The sequence below is a fragment of the Lissotriton vulgaris genome, chromosome 6 (assembly GCF_964263255.1).
Source record: "Lissotriton vulgaris chromosome 6, aLisVul1.2, whole genome shotgun sequence".
NCBI lineage: Eukaryota > Metazoa > Chordata > Amphibia > Caudata > Salamandridae > Lissotriton > Lissotriton vulgaris.
The window spans coordinates 1,717,179,184-1,717,203,356 of NC_141694.1; the positions used below are offsets into that span (position 1 = coordinate 1,717,179,184).

Consider the following 24,173-nt stretch of genomic DNA (forward strand, 5'->3'; position numbering starts at 1 on the left):
TTTAACTAACAGAGAAAACACAGCATTCATTGTTTATTTATGTTTGCATTGTTCTCCACACTACATTGGGAATTACAGACTAAGAGGGAAATTAGGATGGCGGGCGGACAAAGTGCGCCCGCCATCCCGTCGTACAGAAGGACCGCCCGCCATAATGGTGGGGGTCCCGTGCCTGCCATTAGGATGCGCCCCCCACGGTGGCGGGCGCATCCTGCATCCCTAACATTGTGGCGGGAGGTGCACTCAGCACCGCCCGCCACAATGTTAGAGAAAATAAAAGGGTAAAGTGCCTTCAAGGGAATTCGTTTGAAATAATGTTTGTCACTTGAATTGATTTAAAGGGATGATAAACTAATCCCTATACATAATTAATACACCATATATGATATTTAAATGACTTTAGAAAAATCTTTAACACATAAACAACATATAGACAACAAGCACAAGGGTGTTTTTTAGAAAAATAGAATTTATCAAGAAGATTTAAGTGGTAGATGATGTCATATACAGATGAAAACAATTCAGATAACAATTAGGCCTGCAGGTACATGAAGAAATAAAATTGGTACGTAAAATGGACCGTAGCTGTGTTTCTGGAGACATACGCCGACGCGCGTTTCGGTGACAAGCCAAGGCGGCAGCACCTTCGTCAGGGCAAGGGGCAGTTTACTGGGGCGGACACAATAATAAAATTTCTGGTTTTCACTTTCTTTGCTCAAAGGGTTTTAGTTGTCAGACGACTTCTTCACACGTGGATGGTCGTTGAAACCGAGGGTGGTGTAACAAGCCAGGTTTCAACCTATTTAGATTCGCATTTGGTCGGTATCCAACGTGTCGTTTTAATATCCTTCTCCTTTTCAGGGGATGATATGGGGGCGCGTGCTAGTACATCGCACTTAAGCCAGAAAAGTTTTTTTAGGTCGTTAGGCTCAAAAAAAGATCACGTCTCTCCTTTTCCGAGAACACCGGCTAAACAATTAATACATGTGTCTCTGGCATTCCTTTAGATAACAGAGGTATTTTCATAACCAACACGGGGTTCCGATGGTATAGGGCTTTGGTATTTTTCTAATGGCCCATTGTGCAGCAGGTTCGAGGGGGGATGAGATTGCCTTAATTCTCTATTTATCTGCAGCGGTACCTTCGTTTCACTGGTAGTAGTTCTTCGTGTGGTGTTCCGCCGACCTAACCTGCCGGCCAAAGGAGGGAGGTAGAGCTCCCAATACTTTCCAGCTCCTTATTAAGGCAGGCACCTCAGGGCAGGCACTATAGGTGCCCCCCAAGCGCAAATAGGGTTTGCCGACATGGAAAGATTGTTGGAAACTGACATCATAATCCTGACAGCGAAACGCCATTCTTGAGGGATTATGGTGGGTTTTCGACCAACCGACGGGCTCCATGAGCCCGTTGGAAAGTGTTGGTAGGCCCCTCCGACTGCTGCCTCCGATCGCATGCATCGTAATGCATTGGTCGGACCGCGGCAGTAGATGCGATTCGGACCGCAACCGACAAGCTGCAGGTTGCGGTTTAAACCGCATCATAATGAGGCCCTAAGTAGAAGAAAAAATAAAATGTAAAGTGCCACATTAAGCGCTGTAACAGGTGTATTTTAGTACTGAAATAGAAAAATATAGAATAAAATACAATGAGGTCCTGTTTTTTGGCTTATAAACTTGACTTACTATCAGTAGGCACTTGACGTAGGTTCTAACTCTCTGTTTGTTGTGAGGTAACTAGGCCAAGTGTAATAGTGTTTGATTAAATAACTCTGTTTGACCAAAAAGGTTCCTTTTTAAAAGAGAAAAAAAGAAAAATAATTTATCTTGAATAAAGTCATTACTAAGATTTATAAACAGACATGCTTGTATAGACATGAAATATGTGCCATGGATAAACCACATTGTGTCAGTTGAGGGTGCAAGCCCTCTGGGCTTGTCACGCGCCGGAAAGCTAGAGCTCAAGGCCATGCATGAGTAGCTCCTCCAAGCCAGATTTTGCATTTGCATTTTGGATTTTGTACTTTTGACTTCAAACTAGATTAGTGGACTAAAAGACCCAGAATGAAAAGCATGAACCTGGACAGGATGAGCTGCTTATGCAGGAACCATTTTATGAAGTTTCTGATTTGCTTCAGTTATCGCCAGGTCAGTTCACAGGTGGCATCAATTTAGCACAAATGTGCCTGAATACAGTTTTAAAGCATCACCTTTGGGTGAAGAAAAACTTGTGCTCATCCTTAGAATAGTATTGTCACTTTGAATATAACCCTTGTGGCTCACACTAATACTAATATGGATGGCAGCAACCCTATAGCTTCATCCTTCTACACTCACATAAGACATATACATTAGACATCATGGGGTCTATTGGGATGGCGGGCGGAAAACCATTTTGACCGACGTGTTAGCGGAAATGAACTGTCCGCACTTACCGCGGAAAAACCGGCGGTCCGATTAGGATCAACCGCCAGAAAAAAACGACTGCGGCGGAACGATACCACAAAAGACTGACAGTAGCGGGCGGAGCAAGGGAAAAGCTGTCCGCGGCAAGGCCAGTGGATTGACCCCACGTACAATTAGGATACCATTGGGGTGACAGTGGAACGAACTGCAGTGTCCGACCGCTGACCGCCGGGATCGCAAACAGTGATGAATAGGAGAGCTGGTGGAAGGGCGGTTGCAAACCCACCACCGCGGCCACTCCGGAACAATTATGGCGGTTGACAAAAAACACAGAACAAGGCCACCAAGTGTACCCCCCAAAAGCACCTAACACACACCAATGACACATCCACATGGCAACTAAACAAATCCAAATCCCAGGAGAACCCACACAACACACCCGACAGCAATACTCCATTTTGACACACCCACATAGCTGAGTATAAAACCAGCCCATTCCCTGACCAAAATCCTTTGCAATACTCCACCCCTGAAGGAACTAACCCTACAGCACAAAGGAGAGGCAAACCACCACACATCTCACCAGCACAACAACACACACACATACACCACTTTCATCACCACTACCACTCTCACACCTGCACTTTAACCCATTTGAACATCACACACCATGGCACAGAAGAACATGCTCAAATTCACTGACAATGAGTTGTCCGACGTAGTAGATGTGGTATTCAGAGTATAACCACAATTGTTTGGTAACCTGGTCCAACATACACCATTAGCCGTCAGAACACAAATGTGGGCAAGGATAGTCAGCAAGGTCAATGCAGTAGGGACTGACCCATGCACCTAGAAGGAGATCATGAAGCGGTGGCATGACCTCAAGAGACAGGTGAAAGAGAGGAACAACAAGAACCATCATCTGGCTCTGATGACAGGCGGTGACCCTCCCATTCCACCAAGAACATTCACTGCATGGGAGGAGAAGGTGCTTGCCATACTGCATCCAGAGAGTCTCACAGGAATAGCCGGGGGAGTGGAGGTTGGTAAGTACAAACAGATGTCTACCATAACACTGCTATGTACTGTCTTGCACAACTATAAACCTACACCTCCTAGGTCCAAATGTATTCATGTGCACCACACACTCCCCAACACATATCTCACAGATCCAACATTCACTCCCTCTGATTCACCCTAAATGCAGCTAGCAACATTCCCTGGGTTGCATGGGTACAGGCAGCCAGCAATACAACTCCCACTAGGCCCCCTGTCCCACAGCTGAGCAGGATGGAACAGTCCCCCCACGCAAGAGCCATGTGTAACCATTCCCTTCCTCTGCTCCACAGGGAGTCAGCCATATTAACAGGGAGGGGTGTCTGATGGATAGACAGCCAGCACTACAACTCCCACCAGGCGCCCTTGTCCCATAGCTGAGCAGGATGGAGCAAACCCACCACCCAGAACCATTTGGCAGCCATTCTATTAATCACATCAAACTTACAGGTAGGTAGCCATCTTAACAGAAAGGGGTGTTTGATCACATCACACTTACAGGTAGGTAGCTATCTTAACAGGGAGGGGTGTTTGTGGTGAAGAAGCCTGCACTACAGCTCCCACCTTGCCCCCTTGTCCCACCCCTGAGCTAGCTACTTGTAAGTTGGAAGAGAGCAATGCAATGTCAGCCACATGGTTTGGGGTGGTGGGAGTTCTCCATCTTGGTGTGCTTTGTGACAAGGGTGCCTGGTGGGAGTTATAGTGCAAGTTTCCTCACCACAAACCCCCCTCCCTGGCTACCTACCTGTAAGTTTGAAGAGAGCAATGCAATGTCTGCCATATGGTTCTGGATGGGGGGATTGCTCCCTCCTGCTCATATACACCTTGGAAAATGGCGGTGGCGTGCTCTGCCACCACACGCATGGACATAGGCACCAAGTCAAGTCAAGTCAAGCGGCCAAATCACAGTAGCGACCGCCTGGACCTGCGGTGTGTCACTGCCAATGCCCATACCCTTACAGCCAATGGAAACTGCAATTGCGGTAGTGATATACAAATAGGTCCAAATGTATTCATGTGCACCACACACTCCCCAACACATATCTCACAGATCCAACATTCACTCCCTCTGATTCACCCTAAATGCAGCTAGTAACATTCCCTGGGTTGCATGGGTACAGGCAGCCAGCAATACAACTCCCACTAGGCCCCCTGTCCCACAGCTGAGCAGGATGGAACAGTCCCCCCACGCAAGAGCCATGTGTAACCATTCCCTTCCTCTGCTCCACAGGGAGTCAGCCATATTAACAGGGAGGGGTGTCTGATGGATAGACAGCCAGCACTACAACTCCCACCAGGCGCCCTTGTCCCATAGCTGAGCAGGATGGAGCAAACCCACCACCCAGAACCATTTGGCAGCCATTCTATTAATCACATCAAACTTACAGGTAGGTAGCCATCTTAACAGAAAGGGGTGTTTGATCACATCACACTTACAGGTAGGTAGCTATCTTAACAGGGAGGGGTGTTTGTGGTGAAGAAGCCTGCACTACAGCTCCCACCTTGCCCCCTTGTCCCACACCTGAGCTAGCTACTTGTAAGTTGGAAGAGAGCAATGCAATGTCAGCCACATGGTTTGGGGTGGTGGGAGTTCTCCATCTTGGTGTGCTTTGTGACAAGGGTGCCTGGTGGGAGTTATAGTGCAAGCTTCCTCACCACAAACCCCCCTCCCTGGCTACCTACCTGTAAGTTTGAAGAGAGCAATGCAATGTCTGCCACATGGTTCTGGATGGGGGATTGCTCCCTCCTGCTCATATACACCTTGGAAAATGGCGGTGGCGTGCTATGCCACCACACGCATGGCCATAGGCACCAAGTCAAGTCAAGTCAAGCGGCCAAATCACAGTAGCGACCGCCTGGACCCTGCGGTGTGTCACCGCCAATGCCCATACCCTTACAGCCAATGGAAACTGCAATTGCGGTAGTGATATACAAATAGGAAAATGGCAGTTGACGTGCTCCACCACTAGAATCACAGCCATAGGCATCAATGTCAAGTGGCGAAATCGCGGTAGCGACCGCCTGGCCCCTGCGGTTTGTTACCGCCAATAGCCATGCCCCTCCAGCCAAAGGGAACCGCAATCGAGGTAAACAAATGCACTTTTGAAAAATGCAGTAGGCGTGCTCCACTACCGCGGGACGATCATTGGATGCAATTGAAAGATGCGCGATCATGGTAGCGCCTGGCCCTTGAGGTGTCTCTTAGGTCATAGGTGCACACCAGCAATAATTTTGTAAGAATTCTGACATTTTCTCCTGCCCCCTGCATGTCCTAAATGTCTCACAGTCCATGGGCACACACAAGCAAATATTTTTTTTGTTAATTAGTCCATTTTACCATGCCACCCTGACTGCCGTTGGTGTCTCATAGGCCACAAGTGCACATCACCAATGATTTTTTAAAGCATTTTTCCATTTTCCCCTGCACCATTTTTAGGATTATTATATTTTCCTCTGCATCCCCTGCCTGCCATAGGTGTATCAGAAGGCCATAAGTGCACTGTACACCAGCAATAATTTTGTTAAAAATGATTCCATTTTCCCCTGCACCACCTGACTGCCACAGATTTCTCATTGTATTTAGATAGAAGTAAAGGGTTAGAGGAGCAAACCTGTTTGCTGCTTTCCCAACGTATTTTAAACACAAATTGTTTAGTGGTGCTACAGTGCTACACTTGCTGTCAATCCAAGTGTATGGTCAGAACGAGCTATAACAAGTATGAAAACTTGAGTGCACTGTGCACTGTTCACTGGGTTGTGACGTTTTGACCCGACTGTTGCATGAGGTGAATTAAGCCCTTGCATGAGGGTCTTCATCATGACAGTAGAGCGTTCGGTGGTTTACATAGGGCAACTTCACAATGGCTCAGCACACCGCGTGTTGGGCAAGGTGTGCCTTTACTATACACCCTTCCCTCTTGATCAGAAATACGATTAATAAATTCTTCCATGTCTCAATCTCATAGTGAGGGCGATTCCCTGAGGATAATTAGCAATTGTCCATTAGTGATTTCCAGTGTTTCAGAGAACTTCAGGGATAGACTTTCTAGGAGTCCAAACAGGGGACAGGAAATTAATTCCAAATTGGCCGCGTGTCGACAAATGAATCCTAACGGGGAACTCTCCTGTGGTCCCAGGTAGAGTGTCCGTGCAAGCACGGATACTCTGCCTGGAACCACAGGAGAATTTTGGCCATCACTAATAAACAATTGTGCTGGACCTCCTCCCTTTTTCTTTTAACGAAGGAATAGAATTTATAGAATTTGTAATGGACTTCTGCCCGAAATTGAAGCTTCCCAGATGCAACTATTTTGCCAAAGTTCCAGTGCTCCATCATGATGTGCTGCAATTGATTGGCCAAGATACACAGCAGAGCGCTGTTCAGACTATCTACATTATGACAGATATGTGGGCCAGTTGATAAGCAACTGATTAAATGTGTATCACTGCATACTGGAGGCCTTGTTCATGAGGCCTTGCGTCACTTTCACGCCGCTGGTGTGTCAGCGGTGTAAAAAATGCACCATGTTGTGTCATATTTACAAAGTGACTCATCTAGGTAGATGCGTCAGTTTGTAAACTCCTGCGCCACATTAAACCTGTGCCAGGTATAATGTTCCGACGCAAGAAAGGGTCATAGAAGGGACACCGTGAAATCTATGAGATTTCATTGCGCCACTTATAAGGCGCAAATGTGTCAATATCTTACGCCTGCCTCACGGCATTCGTAAGACTGACGCTGGCATATTTACCTTTGGGACTTGCCCACGTGTAATGACCTATTGCTGCAGATCCGTCACTTTGGTGACACACTCCAGCAATGCATCATTTTTGTGCCTACAGGTATGTCAGAAATACTGACGTATCTGTAACTCCTTGCGCCATAATGCGTCACACTGTAAATATGACGCATCATTGGTGTCACAAGGAGGGCGCAATGAAAAGTGACACTGCTGTTTTCTTTCAGGGATGCTTCACTTTTCATAAATGAGTTCCTGGATCTCTTTTGTGGGGGTTAGGCAACAGCTATCTGCAGGTCTCTGCCCTAGAGAAAGTTTTAAGGGTATTTGGCAGCATGCAACAGTAGCGATGTTCATCATAGAGAAATCCCATACAGCTGTAAATATCTTGAAAGAATTTAAAGCAAGGTGCTTGAATGGTTTCAACCCAGAGGTCTCAGAATTGGATTTCTTGCTATAGACAATGGCAGTAATATAGTCAAGGCCTTGTCAGGTGGTGGATATTTAAGGGTCCTGTGTGAGGCATTGCATCAATCTGATTGTGCAGGACTTTCTCAACAAAGAGGAAGGCAACATGCTAGCCACCTGCTGAAGAATATGTACTCACTTCTGGTATTCTTTTACCATCCGGAAACAATTAAGGATCCTTTAGGGTGCTAATAGAATACCAGTTAAATCCCTCAACCAGGAAGTGGCATGTAGCAACACATTGGAACTTGACCTACTACATGCTGAAACGTCTGTTTGAGCAGACCAATCACAGAATAAGTCCTTCAAAGAGGAGGGGATGCAACTGGAAAAGCATACTTGATCCAAGGTACAAAGAATACTAGCCACTTTCATTCCCTTTTCAGAAGCGGATGTTTCACTTTGTAGGGCTTGGATTGTCGATCAAGCGAGACCTGGAAGAGGAACGGCTGGAAGCTAGAGGCCTGGGCAGAGGTTCTGTTGGGCAGCCTTTAACCTCCAGAGAGGGCAGTACTGTTGTCTCATAGCCTTTCTTTAAATAGAAAAAGGGCCAACTCAGTAACCCAGGGAACTGGGCTGGACAATAACTAAACAATAAACTGGTCCCTACGGGGGTAGTGTATCTCTTGACTACCATGGTGACTGTGTTATTTTAGGGAAAGGAGATAAAGGGCCAGATGCATCAAAGGGTTTTGCCCATTCTGTGTCTATGGGAAAATGTGTTCATGCATATGGCCCTAAGCCTCTCAAATGAGTAAGTTTCAGTTATGCATTTAAGTGCATTTATTTGTACATATCTCCTTTATGAATATATTGATAAATTCACACAGTATAATATAATATAATACTTGCACAAGGTGCTACTAAAGAGTAACGGCGCAGCAAGAGTGATATATAGTGATTGAAAAGTGCATTTGTGCTATGTACAACATATTTACATGTGGCTGATAGGGACACTAGATTGTTTTGAAGTCCACACCCATGAAACAAGTGTTAACATCCACCATCAAGATTCTTAAAAACACAGTCCAGATATGTTATTTGTCGATATTTCGAACCCTAAACATAAGCATTTATAGAAGGGTCATCATCAGGACGGAATTATCTAAACTGAGACACCAAAGGATTGGGGCATAAATTCCTTCACTCAAATAAATGTCAGACAGTTTGTCCTGAACCAACTTCAAATTAGATATTTGACATGCCCTAAATTACTTAGGTCATTTAAATTCACATATATGTAGAAGCTGGATATGACAGTATACCATTGTTGCACCTACAATGGGAATGTATTTAATCCAGGAGGCCCGGCATGGGCAGCATTTCATTAGCATTTATACAAGATGAATAGAGAGCTGGTCTTGAAAGGGGGGCCTCTCACTTCACTTCGGATGACTAATGCAGCCATTGCTCATGCTGGCTTAAAACGTTGTATATATTATGGTGGTCCCAGAATTAGAACATCAGAATTGTGTCAAAGAAAGGAAAACATACAATAGTATTCTAAGCCACAAAATTAGTGCAAGACTGAATCAGTGGTCCAGTGTTATTTAATCACACTGAAAGTGGTTAGCATATCGTAAAACACATATTACATGACATACATTTTTTTGTAAAGAGCATTATCATTACAGTGCCCGAAAGGGGGAAATAAAGTGATTTGAGTGAGGTAGTGAGGAAAGTAAAGTACACGTAGTGATAAAGATATCACAATCAAACGTTGAGGCATATGCTGTTTACATGGCCTAGCAACAAGAAGATATTTTTTACATTTTTTAACATCTGTACATATTTAGCCATGTAGCATACAAGTCCACAGTAAAGTAAGTATTGTTGAGAGAAACTGGAAGAAATAAAGTGTCAACGTTTCGACCCCTGTGTGTGTAGGTTCTTTAGACCCTTACAGGCAGGGTCTTCCTCAGGACGGATGTGGGGAGTGCGGGGGACACCTAATGGGGACAAAGAGGGTGGTGCATCAGGACCATAATAAAAAAAGATTTAAAACAATGTCAGGCCAGTGACCAACGTGGTACTGATCCATATAGTTACCGTGAATGGATGGGGGCCTCTCACAATTTGCTGGTGGAGGGACAATGGACACAGTGGTTCCCAGGCTTATGACGGCAGGAGTGAGAGAACACCTGCAAAGAATGAGGTGCTTGTCAACCAACTGAACTATCTAGATGGTGAGGTTACTGGCAACTGAATAAATACCTACGAGAGGCAGTCACTCACTAGTGAAACTGTAGTGGGTTTGGTCCAGGTGAGGCATAGATTCAAAGGTTAAGTGGAACAAATCCGCATTGAAGTCTCTGAGATCCCGAATGAGTCTGCAGATCAAATCTAACAGAGGGTAGAGGAGGAGGAAAATCAGGACCCGATGGGTAAACTGAGGCATCATGCGAGGGTCAAACATGCTATGACCCTGGTGATTCTGGAACTCGGTTTAAATCTGGTATGGTGTGCATGCTTGCTTAATGAGCAGTGTCATGGGCCTTGTTGCATCAATAGTGGTAGTGCACAGAGGAAATTAGCTCCATTTCGAGTTTACAGAGTTGAGCAAGGTGTCGGGTTATTGGTACATGCGGACGTTCGATTAAACAGTGACTTGTGAGAGTATGGTATTGCGATAACATGTGCTCGATTCTCAAACACACGCATACCCAATAAATATGCCGTGTAGTAACACCTTAGAAAAAATAATAACCGTTCATTCTTCTGATCGGTGAAAAGGAATACAATCATGCCTTAAAACCATGTGCATTATCAAAAACAAACTGAGCAGTTATGTATACATGCGGGCGCTCGATGCTTCGTGGCTGTTCATTACTGGATGGTGGCATAAATGGAAAACTAGCCGTCTGGAAGTATTTAAAAATGGTTAAAACGAGAACAGCACCAACCTTCTGACTCGGGAATCGGTTAGTGGCATGCATTCAATGTGTGCGCGGTAAGCAACATGGGAAAAAGAAACGGGCGGCGGATTTCAAAGGGTTGCGGAAACGACAAAAGTTGACCGATTCGTCCCATATAAGGTGAACATGCATTATTGTGATGAGGCATATTATGGACGCCACATAGCACTATGGGAATGCATTCAGAAGATAGCCGAGCATGCTATTAGAAGGGCTGGGTGCGTGGCGGAAAGTCAAAGTCTATCTTTAGCCATTTACGGGGACGCACCGCCTCGTCCAAGGGGTAGCAACACTCACCATATTATTCTTCGATGTTCTCTAGATGAGATCAACTGGCTGCAACAATCCTGCCTCCTATAAGCTCCTGGCGCTACGCGGAGGGTGTATCACCGCTCAAGCCGCCGTGTGACGCTCGAGATTGTGCAGCAGCTACATGCATGTTAGAGAAGAGCCGGAAAACAGACTCACCTGTCAGGACTGGAGTGCGTGAATGTGTGGAGTGTGATGTTACTCACGTCAGATAAGATCACACAGTGATACTATAATGGCACTGTGGCACGGACATATTGTCTTAATACTATTTCAAATTAGCATGTCTAAACGTGGATACTAGACATTACATTGAGTAAAAACGGTCCGTATTTATACACTTGTGCAACAGTCGGCATGGCCGCATTGGGACATGTAGTGTGTATGGCAAACATTATCATGAGTGTATCAAAAAAAAGGGAGTATATCAAACATGCAACTTGCGGTGACATCAATTGCTTACAACAGGTAAATATACTAGCAGCATGCCATATGTGCATTTATACAACGTCACGTTCTTAGCCCCTAAAGACATACTGGCAAAACCCCATTGGTTACAAAAGGAAGTTTGTGTATTCCCATACCAACTGGCCTTGTTAATCAATGTTTTGGCAGAGTTAATAACCTCATGGCCGGTATCGTCCGTGGTGTGTGTATGTGCAAGGGCGTACTACTCAAAAAACCGCATAGATTGAAGTCTGTAAAGTACGGTTAAACTGGCTATATTAGACCTGACTTGTTCATTCCGTGGTTAGGCAGGCTAATTGGGCGTTACTTGTTTCTAGTTTGCTGAGTTCATTGTTGATTGTGTCCAGACGTATCATCCATTTTGCTTCACGTGTGTTGAGGATTGACTCAATGGCCCCTCCTCTTGGTCCTAGTTTGGCTTTCTTTAAAACCAGTCACTGAAGCTGATCTATATTGTGTCCTTTTTCAGAGAAGTGTTCTACGAGTGGGGCCCCCTGGACCGAGCATTGTATCCTGCTTTGGTGTTGTAATATTCTGGCCTTGATTTTCTGCTGTGTCTGACCCACATAGAGTAGACCGCAGGGGCAGACGATGGCATAAATAGCCTTCACAGAGTTACAGTTAGTGAAGGATTGTAGGACAATCTTCTGCTGTTTGTAGGTAACATTTTGGTCTGAATAATAGTTTGACAGGCTTTGCACTGGCCACATTTATGATGTCTCTTGACCGGTGGTAGGTTCCACATGGATTGAAGTGTAGCTTCGGTTTCAGTTGCCAAAAAGGAATGGACCACATGATCCTTGATGCTCTTCGCTTTCCTGAAGGCATGCATAGGAGGCGTTGGCTGTTCAATGTCATCCAGACCAGGCTCCAGTGCATGTTGTTAATCTTCTTTATAGCATTGCTCCTCGTCAAGAAGGTTGTTACACAGACTATCCTCTGAAGTGATATATCATTCTTGTCCTTAGGGATCAACAGGTCTTCTCGTGTACTGAACCGGGCCCTTTTCTGCGCCCGTTTTACCATTCTTTTCGGATAGCCCCTTGATAGTGGTCTAGGGCTGAGGTCGTCGGATTCTTTCATGTAGTCTTCCTTTTTGGTGCAGTTTCCCCTGATTTGCAAAATTTGACCTACTGGAAGATTGTTGCGCAGTGCCCGTGGGTGGTGCCTATTATACCTGAGGAGGGAGTTGCGTTCCGACGGCTTACGGTACAGTGTAGTGTAGAGCTCCTTATTCTCACATCATATTTTGATGTCAAGGAGTGCTATCTCATTTGCATCTGATTGTAGTGCGAATTTGATGTCATTGTCACATTGGTTCAGCCAGTTGTTGAAGCGATCCAACTCCGTCTTGTCTCCAATCCATATTAGCAAAATGTTGTCTATATACCTTTGCCACAAATTAACCCTTTGTTGGAAGTGGTTACTGTTAAAGATGAAAGATTGCTCAAAGTTATCCATGTAAATGATCGCCAATTTCAGACCTGATACCATCCCATGCTAGTTTTCATGAAGCAATTTTCCTCTTGTTTAAATGCATTACCATTGTAGGTGCAACAATGGTATACTGCCATATCCAGCTTTACCGTTTTTGAATACCTTGGGTGCGCAAACTAAATTATAAAGTGGTCCTTAGGAACTGTGACTCTTCTACATATAAGGGACTTTCAATGTCCAAAGAAATTTAGGGCATGCCAAATATCTCATTTTTAGCGAACTCGTACTGCAGTGGGGCATCGCATTCACATGAAATACGGAGCGGCTGCTTTGAAGCCGCTCCGTGTTTCACTGTGCAGGCTGCAACCCGCCTGCACTATTAAAGGGGAGTAGAGATCCCATTGCAGGCGGGTGCAGTCAGTGACTGCACCTGCCTACAAGGGAATGTCTGGGGGTTCAAAGGACCCCATTTCTCCCCTCCAGAGGGCTGCTCTCAGGGACCGCACTGACAGTGCGCCATCTTTTAGGGGGAACTCTGTCAATGTGCCTCCTGAGGGCTTCTTTACCTCATTGGAAATACTGCGCGGGCACAGAGGCAAAGGGATTCCCCCATTTGCATGGGGCACACCCCCATGGTCATGAGGGAATGTCCCCTTGAAGATAGCGCTGGCGCTTTATGTGCGCACAAGCATCTGCGGACCTTTTGTAATACCAAAGTGCCTCGGGTGTGCAAAGTGGGTGCAAATGCCTGCTTTGCCCCTAGGCACTTTATCTAATATGGCCCCTAGAGTCAATCATGGCTTACTAACTCACCTCATGCCCTTGCCCAAACTTCTTCTTGGAGAACCTTTCCTGGCTCTGGACTCCTTCCACACCAACACTGCAGATTGGTGTCCTGTTCAGCCAGTGAGCTACTTCGCAATGGGACTGTGCCCCACCCTCAATGAATGGTTGTTAGAGATTCAATTGAGCACAACTGTCATCAGGATAGACACTCCCCTCTCGGGGGGTAAGTATTTTATTCAGACATGTTGGATGAATTGAACAAAGATTTTTTGTCCGATGTAATATAGTCACTATTGCGAAATATCAGTTCCTTTTGAGTGTACTAAGCATGCACATACATTTGACACAAGCATCTAATGCCTGTTTCTTCAAACTCTAAATTCACACATCTATGCTAATTATTTCTTTCAGGGTGCATGGCCATAATGTGCAGGGTAAAGACTGTGGAGATGAGACCGCCCGCTGGATTAATGCCTTTGTGCAAGGCGCAGAGCCCTATAGATTGGTGCATTTTGAGAATCACATGAAGCTGAGAAACTCCAAAGAAGAGTTTGCCCTCTACCATCGAAACGATCAGGTGATGCCTTGATTTTAAAGACATAGATTGTGATAAGCATTTGTGTGTTGAGTTGCTTCCTGCAATCTGGTTAGATTGTCTGGAGATTGAAATGTTAATAGTTGTGTTGTAATCACCATGGTATACCCTTCTTGTCCTCATGTTGTCGGTACTATTATGTGTTCTTAGCTTACAACTATATAGGTACCAGCCTCTGGAATGCTCATCCTAGCAATATAATAAATCACTGCGTTTGTCTATGTGATTGAGCATGGATGGATACATTTCGTTATTTACGAATGTAAACTCTAGTTTGCTATTCGCAAAATGTAAATTTATCCGCATGTACAAAACCACCAATACTGTATAAATGTGAACGTGAGGAAATCTGCTCCCAAGGTCAGGTTATGTTTTTTCTAGGATTGTGTGTGGGGATTCAAAAAACTTTGGCAGGCACATTCTCACCCTGGATATGATTGGAGATTTACTCCTGGGGCAAGGACACGAGTAGATGCTGAGCTGTAGTAGAAACAGGGAAAAATCACCCGCAAAATTAGGGAAAGGATTTGTCTACGGGGGAAACTATTTCCACCCATGGATAAACCTTATCCGGCACATTCATGCATGTGCAAATGTACGCTCGTGCTATTTACGCATGTTAAAATAATCAAGCATGAGAGTAATTAGTAATTCGCTAGCAATTCTGGAAGAACTCCTGGGAATATACATCTATTACAGATCACCACGAGGAGTACGGAATCCTAGGAGAACTTCATGATAGACAATATTCTAGAAGGCATAAGCCATCGGATTTCACACCACATGTTGTGAATCCAGCTGTTTGATTTTGCTACCACAAAAAATGACTGCCACAAATGTAAGTGGAGGAAAATAGCATAGGTTTGCAATATTTAATATGGCTAAATATATTTCTAACTTTTTTGAAAATGTCATCCCTAGGCTGCAAGTGTATTTCATCCACAGTTGTGCAGATAAAACCCTTGTGAAGTGTAGCCCGGTAACCTATGATAGCGCTGTCAATGCTCTAGGGTTGCAGCAAGTCCAGGAAGGGGAATTGTCTGCGCTGTATGTTTGTTATTGTTGCTTGTTATGTTGTGCTACTGTACACTCTTCCTGCAGTTACCTGTAATTCCCACATGCTGACCAGGAACTGTGGTAAGAACACTCTCAAAAATGGTTAATGGTGCATACGTGTAGCCTACATTTCTCAAATGTCCTAAATCATATAAACTCATTTTATGACTAGTTTGGTCCTATAACTGTAATTCCCTACCCTTTTTTACCAGTTGACCAAGGGCCAGATGTACTAACATTAGTGTTTGTGATTACCAAATGCTCAGATCAATGGGAGAGAGAGGACTAGATAGGCTAGACCATATCCCCAGATTTATATGTAATTATCAATAAGGACTAGCTGGAGGAAGAATTAAGAAATTTTGGAAGACTCAGGTAGGTACGTCAACATGTAGGGAAAAACATTGTTTTCCTCATGAAGCCCTCACCCACCGACCTAGTCGGTGGCATGCTTCATCATCGGGCCCACCGCAGTGGCACCGAATGTGCCCCGGGTGTGCTTAAACGCCAGGAGACTGCGGAGCTGGTATGTTGCTGAGTATGCAGTGAGAAGGGTGAGAAAGTGAAAAGTTTAAAAGCTATACAGATGGTCCCAGCACCCGAGGGTTACTTACATTTAATAAACTGGGCCTCTGTTAGCGAATAAAAAGGCAGTTAGACGTGATATTGGAGTATAAGTGATGACCTCCAACGTCTAGTGTGGTCTACATGTTTCAACCAGTGCCTTTGTTTAAGCTGGCTTTCCTCAGGACCAATTATATGTGTGAAAAGGTGCAGATTAAATTAAATAATAAACTTAAACTTAAGTGGTTGTGTAGTTCCTTGACTATGTGTGGCCACGCTAAGGCGCTATAACTGTTAGAGGGGAATTCCCTCAAGCTTGACTACAGATAACACATAGGACAAAGACAAGACGTACATGGTAGAGTCATGTTAATATGCTGTCTTGTTGCACTTTAAAATGCCGGCATTTAAGGTGGTGAACGACCTATAATGGGCTACGGTGATTCCATGCCAATAGCATGAAATGGGTGAGAATTCTAGATAAAACCGCTAGTGTTTGGTGGTGGGCTAAAGAGCGTATTTTACAAGGTGAGGTACAGGTAAGTATAATGTTAGGTCCTCACTCTGTTTTGTCTTGTAACAAGCTTCAAGGGTCGCCTGGCAGAGAAAAAGACCCTGTATGGATGAGAGTATGGTCAAAAAGTATCCAACCTGTAGGGAAAAAGAGTGGTGGCTTACCCCAGTAGTCGCTGCAGTTCTACTCACGAGTGTTTCGATCTGGTTCCTCCTTGGACCTATTCGTCCTTCCGCGGCGCCCGTTATGGAGGAGGGGGCCGCTGGTCTCTGTTTTATACATTCTATTTGATTGGTTTCACCTGTATGAGGTAGAAAGGGAGGGAGGGGTGCGCGCTGATCGCCATGTCATTGCTTCCCTGTTGTGCCCATGCGCTAGAGAGTAGAGCGCGATTCGCGCATGCGCTGAAGTGCGGCGCCCGGGTTGCGCATGCGCTAGTGTGTAGCGCATGCGTGCTAGTACCGGTTTGGGATACTGGCTGGGAACAGTGATGTGGGCATGCGCGAGTGTGCATGCTTACAGGGGCAAGTCTGTTAATCTTTTCCGAAATGATTAGACAAAGAGAGAATTTAAACAAATATGCCAGCGCTGTGGCAAGATGGGACAGTGAACCAGTAGTGCACGGGGGTGAATTTGTAAGTACACATATGCGCACAAGTAGTGCACGGGGTGAATTTATAAGTGCACAAGTGTGCACAGGGATCTCACAGTAATATTAGGTGCTATACAGGAAGAAGATTAGGATTAGACGGGGGCGCTCATGCATAGGTACCCTGGCACAGGTATCCGGTCTTTGTGCAGAACTGAGATTTACACAGCTAAGGAGTTCCAAGGTATGGCATCATTAAGGCCATTGGTATGTGTGGATAAATGATACATCCATCTTTGTTCTTTTTGTAAGAGGAGTTTTTCATTGATAGTGTTGTCAAATTTCTCAATGACGGTCCAGGAGAAATCATTGGGGGTGTGGTTATGGGTGAGGAAATGGTCTGTGAGTTTGCTAATACTCTTGCCACGCCTTATTGTGCTCCTGTGTTCCGTCATTCTTGTCCGGACTTTCCGGGTGGTCATGCCGATGTATCTTAGGCCACATCGGCAGGTCATCAAATATACCAGGTTTGTAGAGTTGCAGTTTGTAAACTGTTGTTGAGTCCAAATTTTACCTGGTTCCAGGTTCAGTGTTTTGGAAGGGGATGTCAGGTGGCACACGCTGCAGTTGTTGCAGGGTTGATGGCCAGTAATTCTCGGTAGGCCCCATGCATTAAGGATGGTGTTATCATTCCTGCGAGTGTTTTGCCGTGGTCTAGTGTTAACCAGCTGGTCTTTAAGGTTGGTGGCTCTTTTATAGGCAAAACTTGTTTTTTCCCAATTCCTTGTGCCTGAGTTGATAATCTTCCAATTCCGTTGGATGATGTTGGCTACCTGGTTGGACGCAGTGTTATAGGTAGTCACACATGTTAGGGTTGGTTCTTCCTGCGGTTTCTCAAAAGTTTCCAGAAGGGCTGCTCTATTCTGATTACTTGCCCTTTTGCATGTTTTGTTTATTATCCTCGAGGGATAGCCACTGTCCTTGAGCTTGTGTATTAAATCATTGGATTGTGATTTGTAGTCTTGGATGCTGCTACAATTACGTCTAATGCGTAAAAATTGCCCGTAGGGCAAGTTTTCCCTTAGGTGTCGGGGGTGAAAACTGTCAAACCTGAGTAAGGAGTTCCTCGCAGTTGGTTTGTAGAAGGTGGTAGTGGTGAGACCTCCATTCTCTGGTTTGATGGTTAGGTCAAGGAACGCTAGTTCAATGGAACTGCTGGTGCTTGTGAAGCGCAGGTAGGAATCTTGGCGATTGATCCAGATCATTAAGTTGTCCAGTAGTTCTTGGATACCTTTCCATATCAGGAGGATGTCATCAATGTATCAACGCCACATTTTTATGTTGGCGGAAAAAGGATTGGTTGGTTGTTGTATGTATACATGTTCAAAGTTTGCCATGTACAGGCCTGCTACGCTCGGGGCGAAAACGCTGCCCATGGATGTTCCATTGGTCTGCAGGTAGTAAGCTCCCTCGTATTCGAAGTAGTTCTCCTTAAGGGCTAGAGTGGCGCAGTTCAAGATGAAACTGCGGGGGGTGTTATGTTCCCAGGGGCTAGCCATTAGGACGTCATGTAGTACCTCCAACGTGGCGTCCTGTGGTAAGCTGGTATATAGACTCTCTAAGTCTAGTCCCACTAGTAGGTCAGTTGTAGGATCAAAGCGGATGTCCTGAATTACACTTAAAAGGTGTTTTGTATCCTTGATGTAGGAGGGAGTTTTCTGAACCAAAGGGTTTAGGAAAAAGTCACAAAGACGCGACAGGGGTTCTAGTAGAGACTTTATTCCAGATACAATGGGTCTGCCGGGTGGTGGAGTGATGCCCTTGTGTATCTTTGGTACTGTGTAAAAAGATGGGGTCTTTACATCCACCGGGCATAAATAGTCTGCCTCTTGTTTAGAGATCTGATCACTGTCTTTTGCATTTTTGATCAGGAGATTGATCGTGTTTTGTAGCTGTTCAGTGGGGTCCTTGTTGAGGCGTTTGTAGTTCCTGTTGTCACTAAGGAGCCTCTTACATTCCTGGTCATAGTCGGTTTTGTTCATGAGGACTATGCCACCCCCTTTGTCAGCTGGTTTTATGATGAGGGTGGGGTCATTTTGCAGTCGTTGGATAGTGCTCCTTTCTTTATTAGACAGGTTGTTAAATGTCTCTTTTTGTTGGAGTTGGTCCACTTCCGTGTATACTGCCTGTTCAAACGTCAAAATCCCAACCGGGATACTCCCAGGTGGGGGAGTGAAGGTGGATTTCAGTCTAAGTCCAGTTTCGTTTGGGGTGTCTTCCCTCTCAGTATTAGTGTTGTCTTTTTTCTCAAAGAACACTTTGAGTTTGAGTTTTCTGAAGAACTCGGCGAGTTCTAAGTGTAATTTAAACTTGTCAAGTCTGGTGGTGGGGACGAACGAGAGTCCTTTGTTAAGAACATCTGTTTCTTCCGCTGTTAATTGTGTATCGGACAAGTTGAATACAAGTGGGTTTGTAGGACTTACTTGCTTGTTCCCGGTTGTTCCCTTGTTTTGTTTCTGGTGTTGGAGCTCACTGGCTCTTCTTCTGGTGTCTATTGGACATGTCCCGGGTTCCGCCTCTTGCCCAGTCCCCTCCTGCCCTGGGAAAAAAAAGGATATCGTTGGTTCTGATTTCCTTGGAAGAACGGCAAGTTTCCTGGGGGGTACATTTGGGGGTAACCAAAATATGGCGGTGGTGGGTGGCCGAAATGGGGTGGCTGTGGGCCATAGTTATAGTTTTGGGGTATTTGCCATGGTTGTGGCCAGTGCTGCCCTCGCCGACCCCTACCTCTGGATTTGTTAGAATCTGCACTCGAGTTGCTGGAGAAGCTTGAATTAGAGCTTTTGTCAGAGTTCTCAGAGGCTTTTTTGGGGGGAGTGTAGTCATCATCAGAGTATGGGTAGATTTTGGAGTAACTGAATCTTTTAAGATCTTTCTCAAACTTCTTGAATTTGGTCTGGGATAAGTAGTCTTTGTACTCCGCTATTTCTCGATTTTGATCATCAAGTTTTTTCCTGTAACCTGTTAGCGTGGTTTTAAAGTGTGACTCTGTTGCTTGGATCTCTACCATGATGGCATCTGATAGGCGTTTAGCAGTTTTAATGATAAGGATTAGCCAGTCTCTGGTGCAGTGCCAGGCGATCTGGGCCCAGTCTTTGCGGAATGCTGCGTCGTCCAGGAAGATCCTGGGGGCGTTCGTGACCAGTAGGCCAGTCGGAGCTGTATTGGTGCGTAGATATTGTGCCAGTATAACACCATGCAGAACAGTCCGGATCCTATTCCTTTTCTTTTCCGTCAGTGAGTCCCAATCGGAAGATTGGGCTACTGTAGCAGGGATGTTAAAGTCTGCCAGGAGTGAGGGGTCAGATAGTATTTCACTGACATCCTCGGCGGTGAATATGAGGTCAATATTTTCGGCCATGTTGGTAGATAGGGCTTGATAGTGATTAGATTAGATTAGATTAGATTATATTAGATTAGATTAGATAGAGCTTGATAGTGATTGACTGGATGATTGTTTTAGTCATCCCTAGGAAGAAAAGAGGACCTCTTACCAGCCTTACGACTATGCTCAGTGCTCTTCTGAAAGGCACATACAGGTAGCCTCTTGGATTGAGAGGAGGTTTATCCTGACTTTGTGATTTTATTGTACTCCAGTGATGAGCTAGTGGTCTTCACATCAGCTGCCTTATGCTGAGGGATCCGAGTATACAGTAGCTCATCCATGTTCTGCTCTGGATACATGTCGCTGTGTCCTTTCTGCAGTCAGAGAGGAAATCGACTGATCTGCTGCTACACTGAGCCAGCAAAATCCAGGCGTCCAGGCTTACCTTCTTGATATCTATTTAAACAAAAAAGTATGAATCTGATTAGATATTTTACAAAAAGATAAAAGATAATTTATCTGTATCTGAAATTGTCATTTATGACTTCTGTTATGTGCTGAACTTTTTCTTTGATCGCTTGTTTACTTGACGTTTACATGTTGGATATTTTCACCTTTCATAAAAAAATGAGAAAGAAAAGTTATCTATATATGGAATGTATTTTTCAATATTTATATCCATAATAAATTCAAAATTGTGCAATAAGTAAATCATAAATATTTTGTACAGAGTTCAGACAGCACAATAGAAAAAAACATATACACAAAAATCAACATTGCTATATAATAACATAACATTTCTTATAAGTGTCCGACATCTATAGTCACAGGTACTGTATGTTATAAAGAAGTGTATATCAAGAAGTGTCTAACGGTGTAACCTAAGGATGGCTATACGTTCCACTAGACTGGAAGACTTATTTTGACCCTCAGTGCTGCAATCACAGACATAATGCATGGCCCTTTAGTGGTCAGAGGCCATTCAAATAGCCCTAAAGGTATGAATGCTCTCGTTGCCTTATTGTATGGATTACTTCCTTCTTTGTTTCAAAATGGCTGTCTTCTAGCCTCTTTATTTTGTATGCTGACGAGTTTCGACATTCTTGTGGGGCCTAGGTATGTTATTAGTGAAGGTCTTCCTCAGGGCAGAAACTATACATGCACGGGACAGTAGAAAGCAACAGGTAAATCGTAATACCAGTCTTCTCACAGTGCTCATTGGTAAAACATATTTACAAAGAGCAAGCCTATTACTGGTTGCCCAGGGGTATTCTCGTAAATCTTGATATCTAGCCAGCTCTCTCCTGCTGTTATTGAGACAGATAGACCATTAAATTCTCCACCCTTTTTACGATCCAGAGTTGAAAGACCCAGTGGCTGTGAGGGGATATCCGGTGGTGAAAATGTCTGCTGAATGATTGCCTATCAACACAAGTGGGAGACGGGTTGCGAGTAGGATCTTACCCGTAACACTGTTGTAGTAGATATCTTTATTATGGTTGAATTCTTTACTTCCCAGGGAATGCTGAGGAACCAGTGGTATGAAAGTTAAATGCCATATGTGGGCTCCAGTGTATATTTTGTCCACCCATGTGACAAAAGTGTATGGCTTCAGAGAATATCATTGTGCCCTGCCTGGACTGCAGTTTAAAGGAACTACCAAGGGCACATGGCAGGGAAAAGTGTTTTTGTCATGTAGAAAAGCACTTATTATATTAGTTAAGTCAGTCCTAAAGTGTTCCTAGTAAGGAAATAGTGCTGGTTTCTTAAAATATAAACATGTGGCATTGTACGCATTGGGAATGTTCTGTCCGCAAAGTGAACTCTTACCCAAGAGCTGTTTACACTGATTAAGTAAAGTTTAATTTTCTAGGAAAGGGCCTAGCCATGAATAAAATCATTACTTCACATCAATGTAATTGGAAAATGCTACAGTGTGGATAAAAGTCACTCTTTAGTTTAAAAGATCCCATTCAATGGTGAAAGTACTTATTTGCCAACTTTAATGGAAAATCACATTTAAGAAGGTATGGATTGTGCTTCCAGTAAGTAAACTGGTTTATAAACGGGCTTGCCTCTCAGCCCAACTGTAGAGGTGCAATACATATCTTTTGCTGGCCTGCTAGTGACCCCCCTCCACGAGGACAATGACTTAGCCTCTGGCAACAGTAAGGAGTGTGGTTAGCAGGCAGTTTCTTAGTAAGGACCAGCCATTTGGAAAGGGGCGACCACTCGGTCCCCCCGAACGTATGGTTGGGTGCCTCGATCCCCCCGGGAAACCATTTTGGGCGGGAGGCGTGGCTCGGCTGATATGCCCGAAGTGGCGTAGCCGGGGCGCGCCCTTTCCCGCCCAGGAGGGGTTGTCCTAGACACCCGCACGGAAGACCACGCCCAGTAGGCGTACCGGAGGAGGGTCCCTGCCCTCCCGCAGATGGATAAATAGAGCGGGAATCCGAAGAAGCGTCCTCTTGTTCCTGTGCTCTGAAGGCTGCACCAACCCGTTGCTCGTGAGCCCTCGACGGAACAAGCGGCAATTTTGAGAACTTGTAATCGTGTTGTTTCTCTTTCAGTTACTTGAAGTACGAAGGATCCAGGACCTCGTTGATCAACTAGAGCAGAGTACCCGAAACCATGGTCGGCAAGAAAGCGGGAAAAGGCTCCGAGATGGAGAAGGTATTGCGCCATTTGTCGAACCGAATGGCCAGCATGGACCGAAAGCTCGGACAAGTTGACTCGATCGGTCGAGGTTTGACTGAGGTTAAGAGACAGTTAGCGGCCCAGAACAACTCAGGCCGTCCGAAGAAGGTAATAGGCCCGGCCTTGCCGGGAGTCGTCCCCGAGGGTAGGGGGAAGCGGGTTAACAGGAGGGTGGTTTCTGGGGAGGTCCCTGTCCCCCAGTTGCCCCCATCACACCGGCGGACAGCCCGGTACCAAACCCAGATACAGGTTTGCCGATCCCGGTCGTAATTACTCCTGTTAGCGATGAGAAGATGCCCCCCGAATTGGCCATCCAGTTAGCAGCGGTGTTGCCATGGCTCAAGAAGAAAGCAGGGGGGGGCAGTGGCTGCGGGGGACCCGGCCGAGGAGGCCAGACTAATAATCGAGCAATTGCGGCAGTCGAGAGAGGCCGCAACGGCGAATGTTCCTCTTGTTCCCTCACAGGTGGCGCCGGGAGGACCCGCGGTTAGCCGGGAAAAGGTGGCAGACACAGCGGCCGAGCCTGGTAAGCAAACATTGCCTATGGAAGGGGAGGGTTCATTACCCTCAAGGCGGGAAAAGGTGGCACAGCACATCCCTATGGCCACAAAAGAACTAATATGGGGGGAGAAGTATGTAAATATGTTTTCATTATTGACTGACCATCGTGAGATGGAATATGCAAAATTCCAGAAAGATTTATGGCATCCCAGTGTGTGGCGCGCCAAGATGGCGGAATTCAGGGTTGATGAAACGGTAACAAACTGGGTCAAGGCCTTTTCTATATTTATTGCAGTCATGGGGGAACGTAAGCCGGAACTTATGACCGAGTTGACTTTCTATCAGAATAGGATTATGGATTTTTATTCCATGTATGAGGGGGATGAATGGAAAGGTTACGATATGAAATTCCGTAAAGCGAAAGAGTTTGATACTACTTTAACTTGGGATTGCCTCGACTCAGTGTCATGGCACAAGCAGCTCTTGCCTGGGGCGGCAGGTACGTCCTCGCCGGGCGGGAGGGGGTCGGGGTTAGTTCGCCAAAAGCACGCGGTGCCCTTTCGAGGGGGTGCCGGTGGGGACTATCAGCCAGAGACCGGCGGGAATGGCGGGAATGGCGGCAAGTGGGGGGTTTGTTGGGGCTTCAATAGAGGCAACTGTAACAGGCCCCAGGGAACATGTAGGTTCA

The 24,173-nt window shown here is 45.4% G+C and overlaps 1 protein-coding gene across 1 annotated transcript in view; it reads left to right on the forward strand.

The window, feature by feature from the left end:
• Positions 1-24,173, forward strand: part of LOC147709359 (mitochondrial amidoxime-reducing component 1-like) — a 206,464-nt gene that overhangs the window by 70,661 nt on the left and 111,630 nt on the right. Inside the window, exon 3 of the mRNA XM_086927931.1 lies at positions 13,996-14,161. Within this exon, the coding sequence (XP_086784057.1) occupies positions 13,996-14,161 (166 nt within the window). The remainder of the gene's footprint in view (positions 1-13,995; positions 14,162-24,173) is intronic.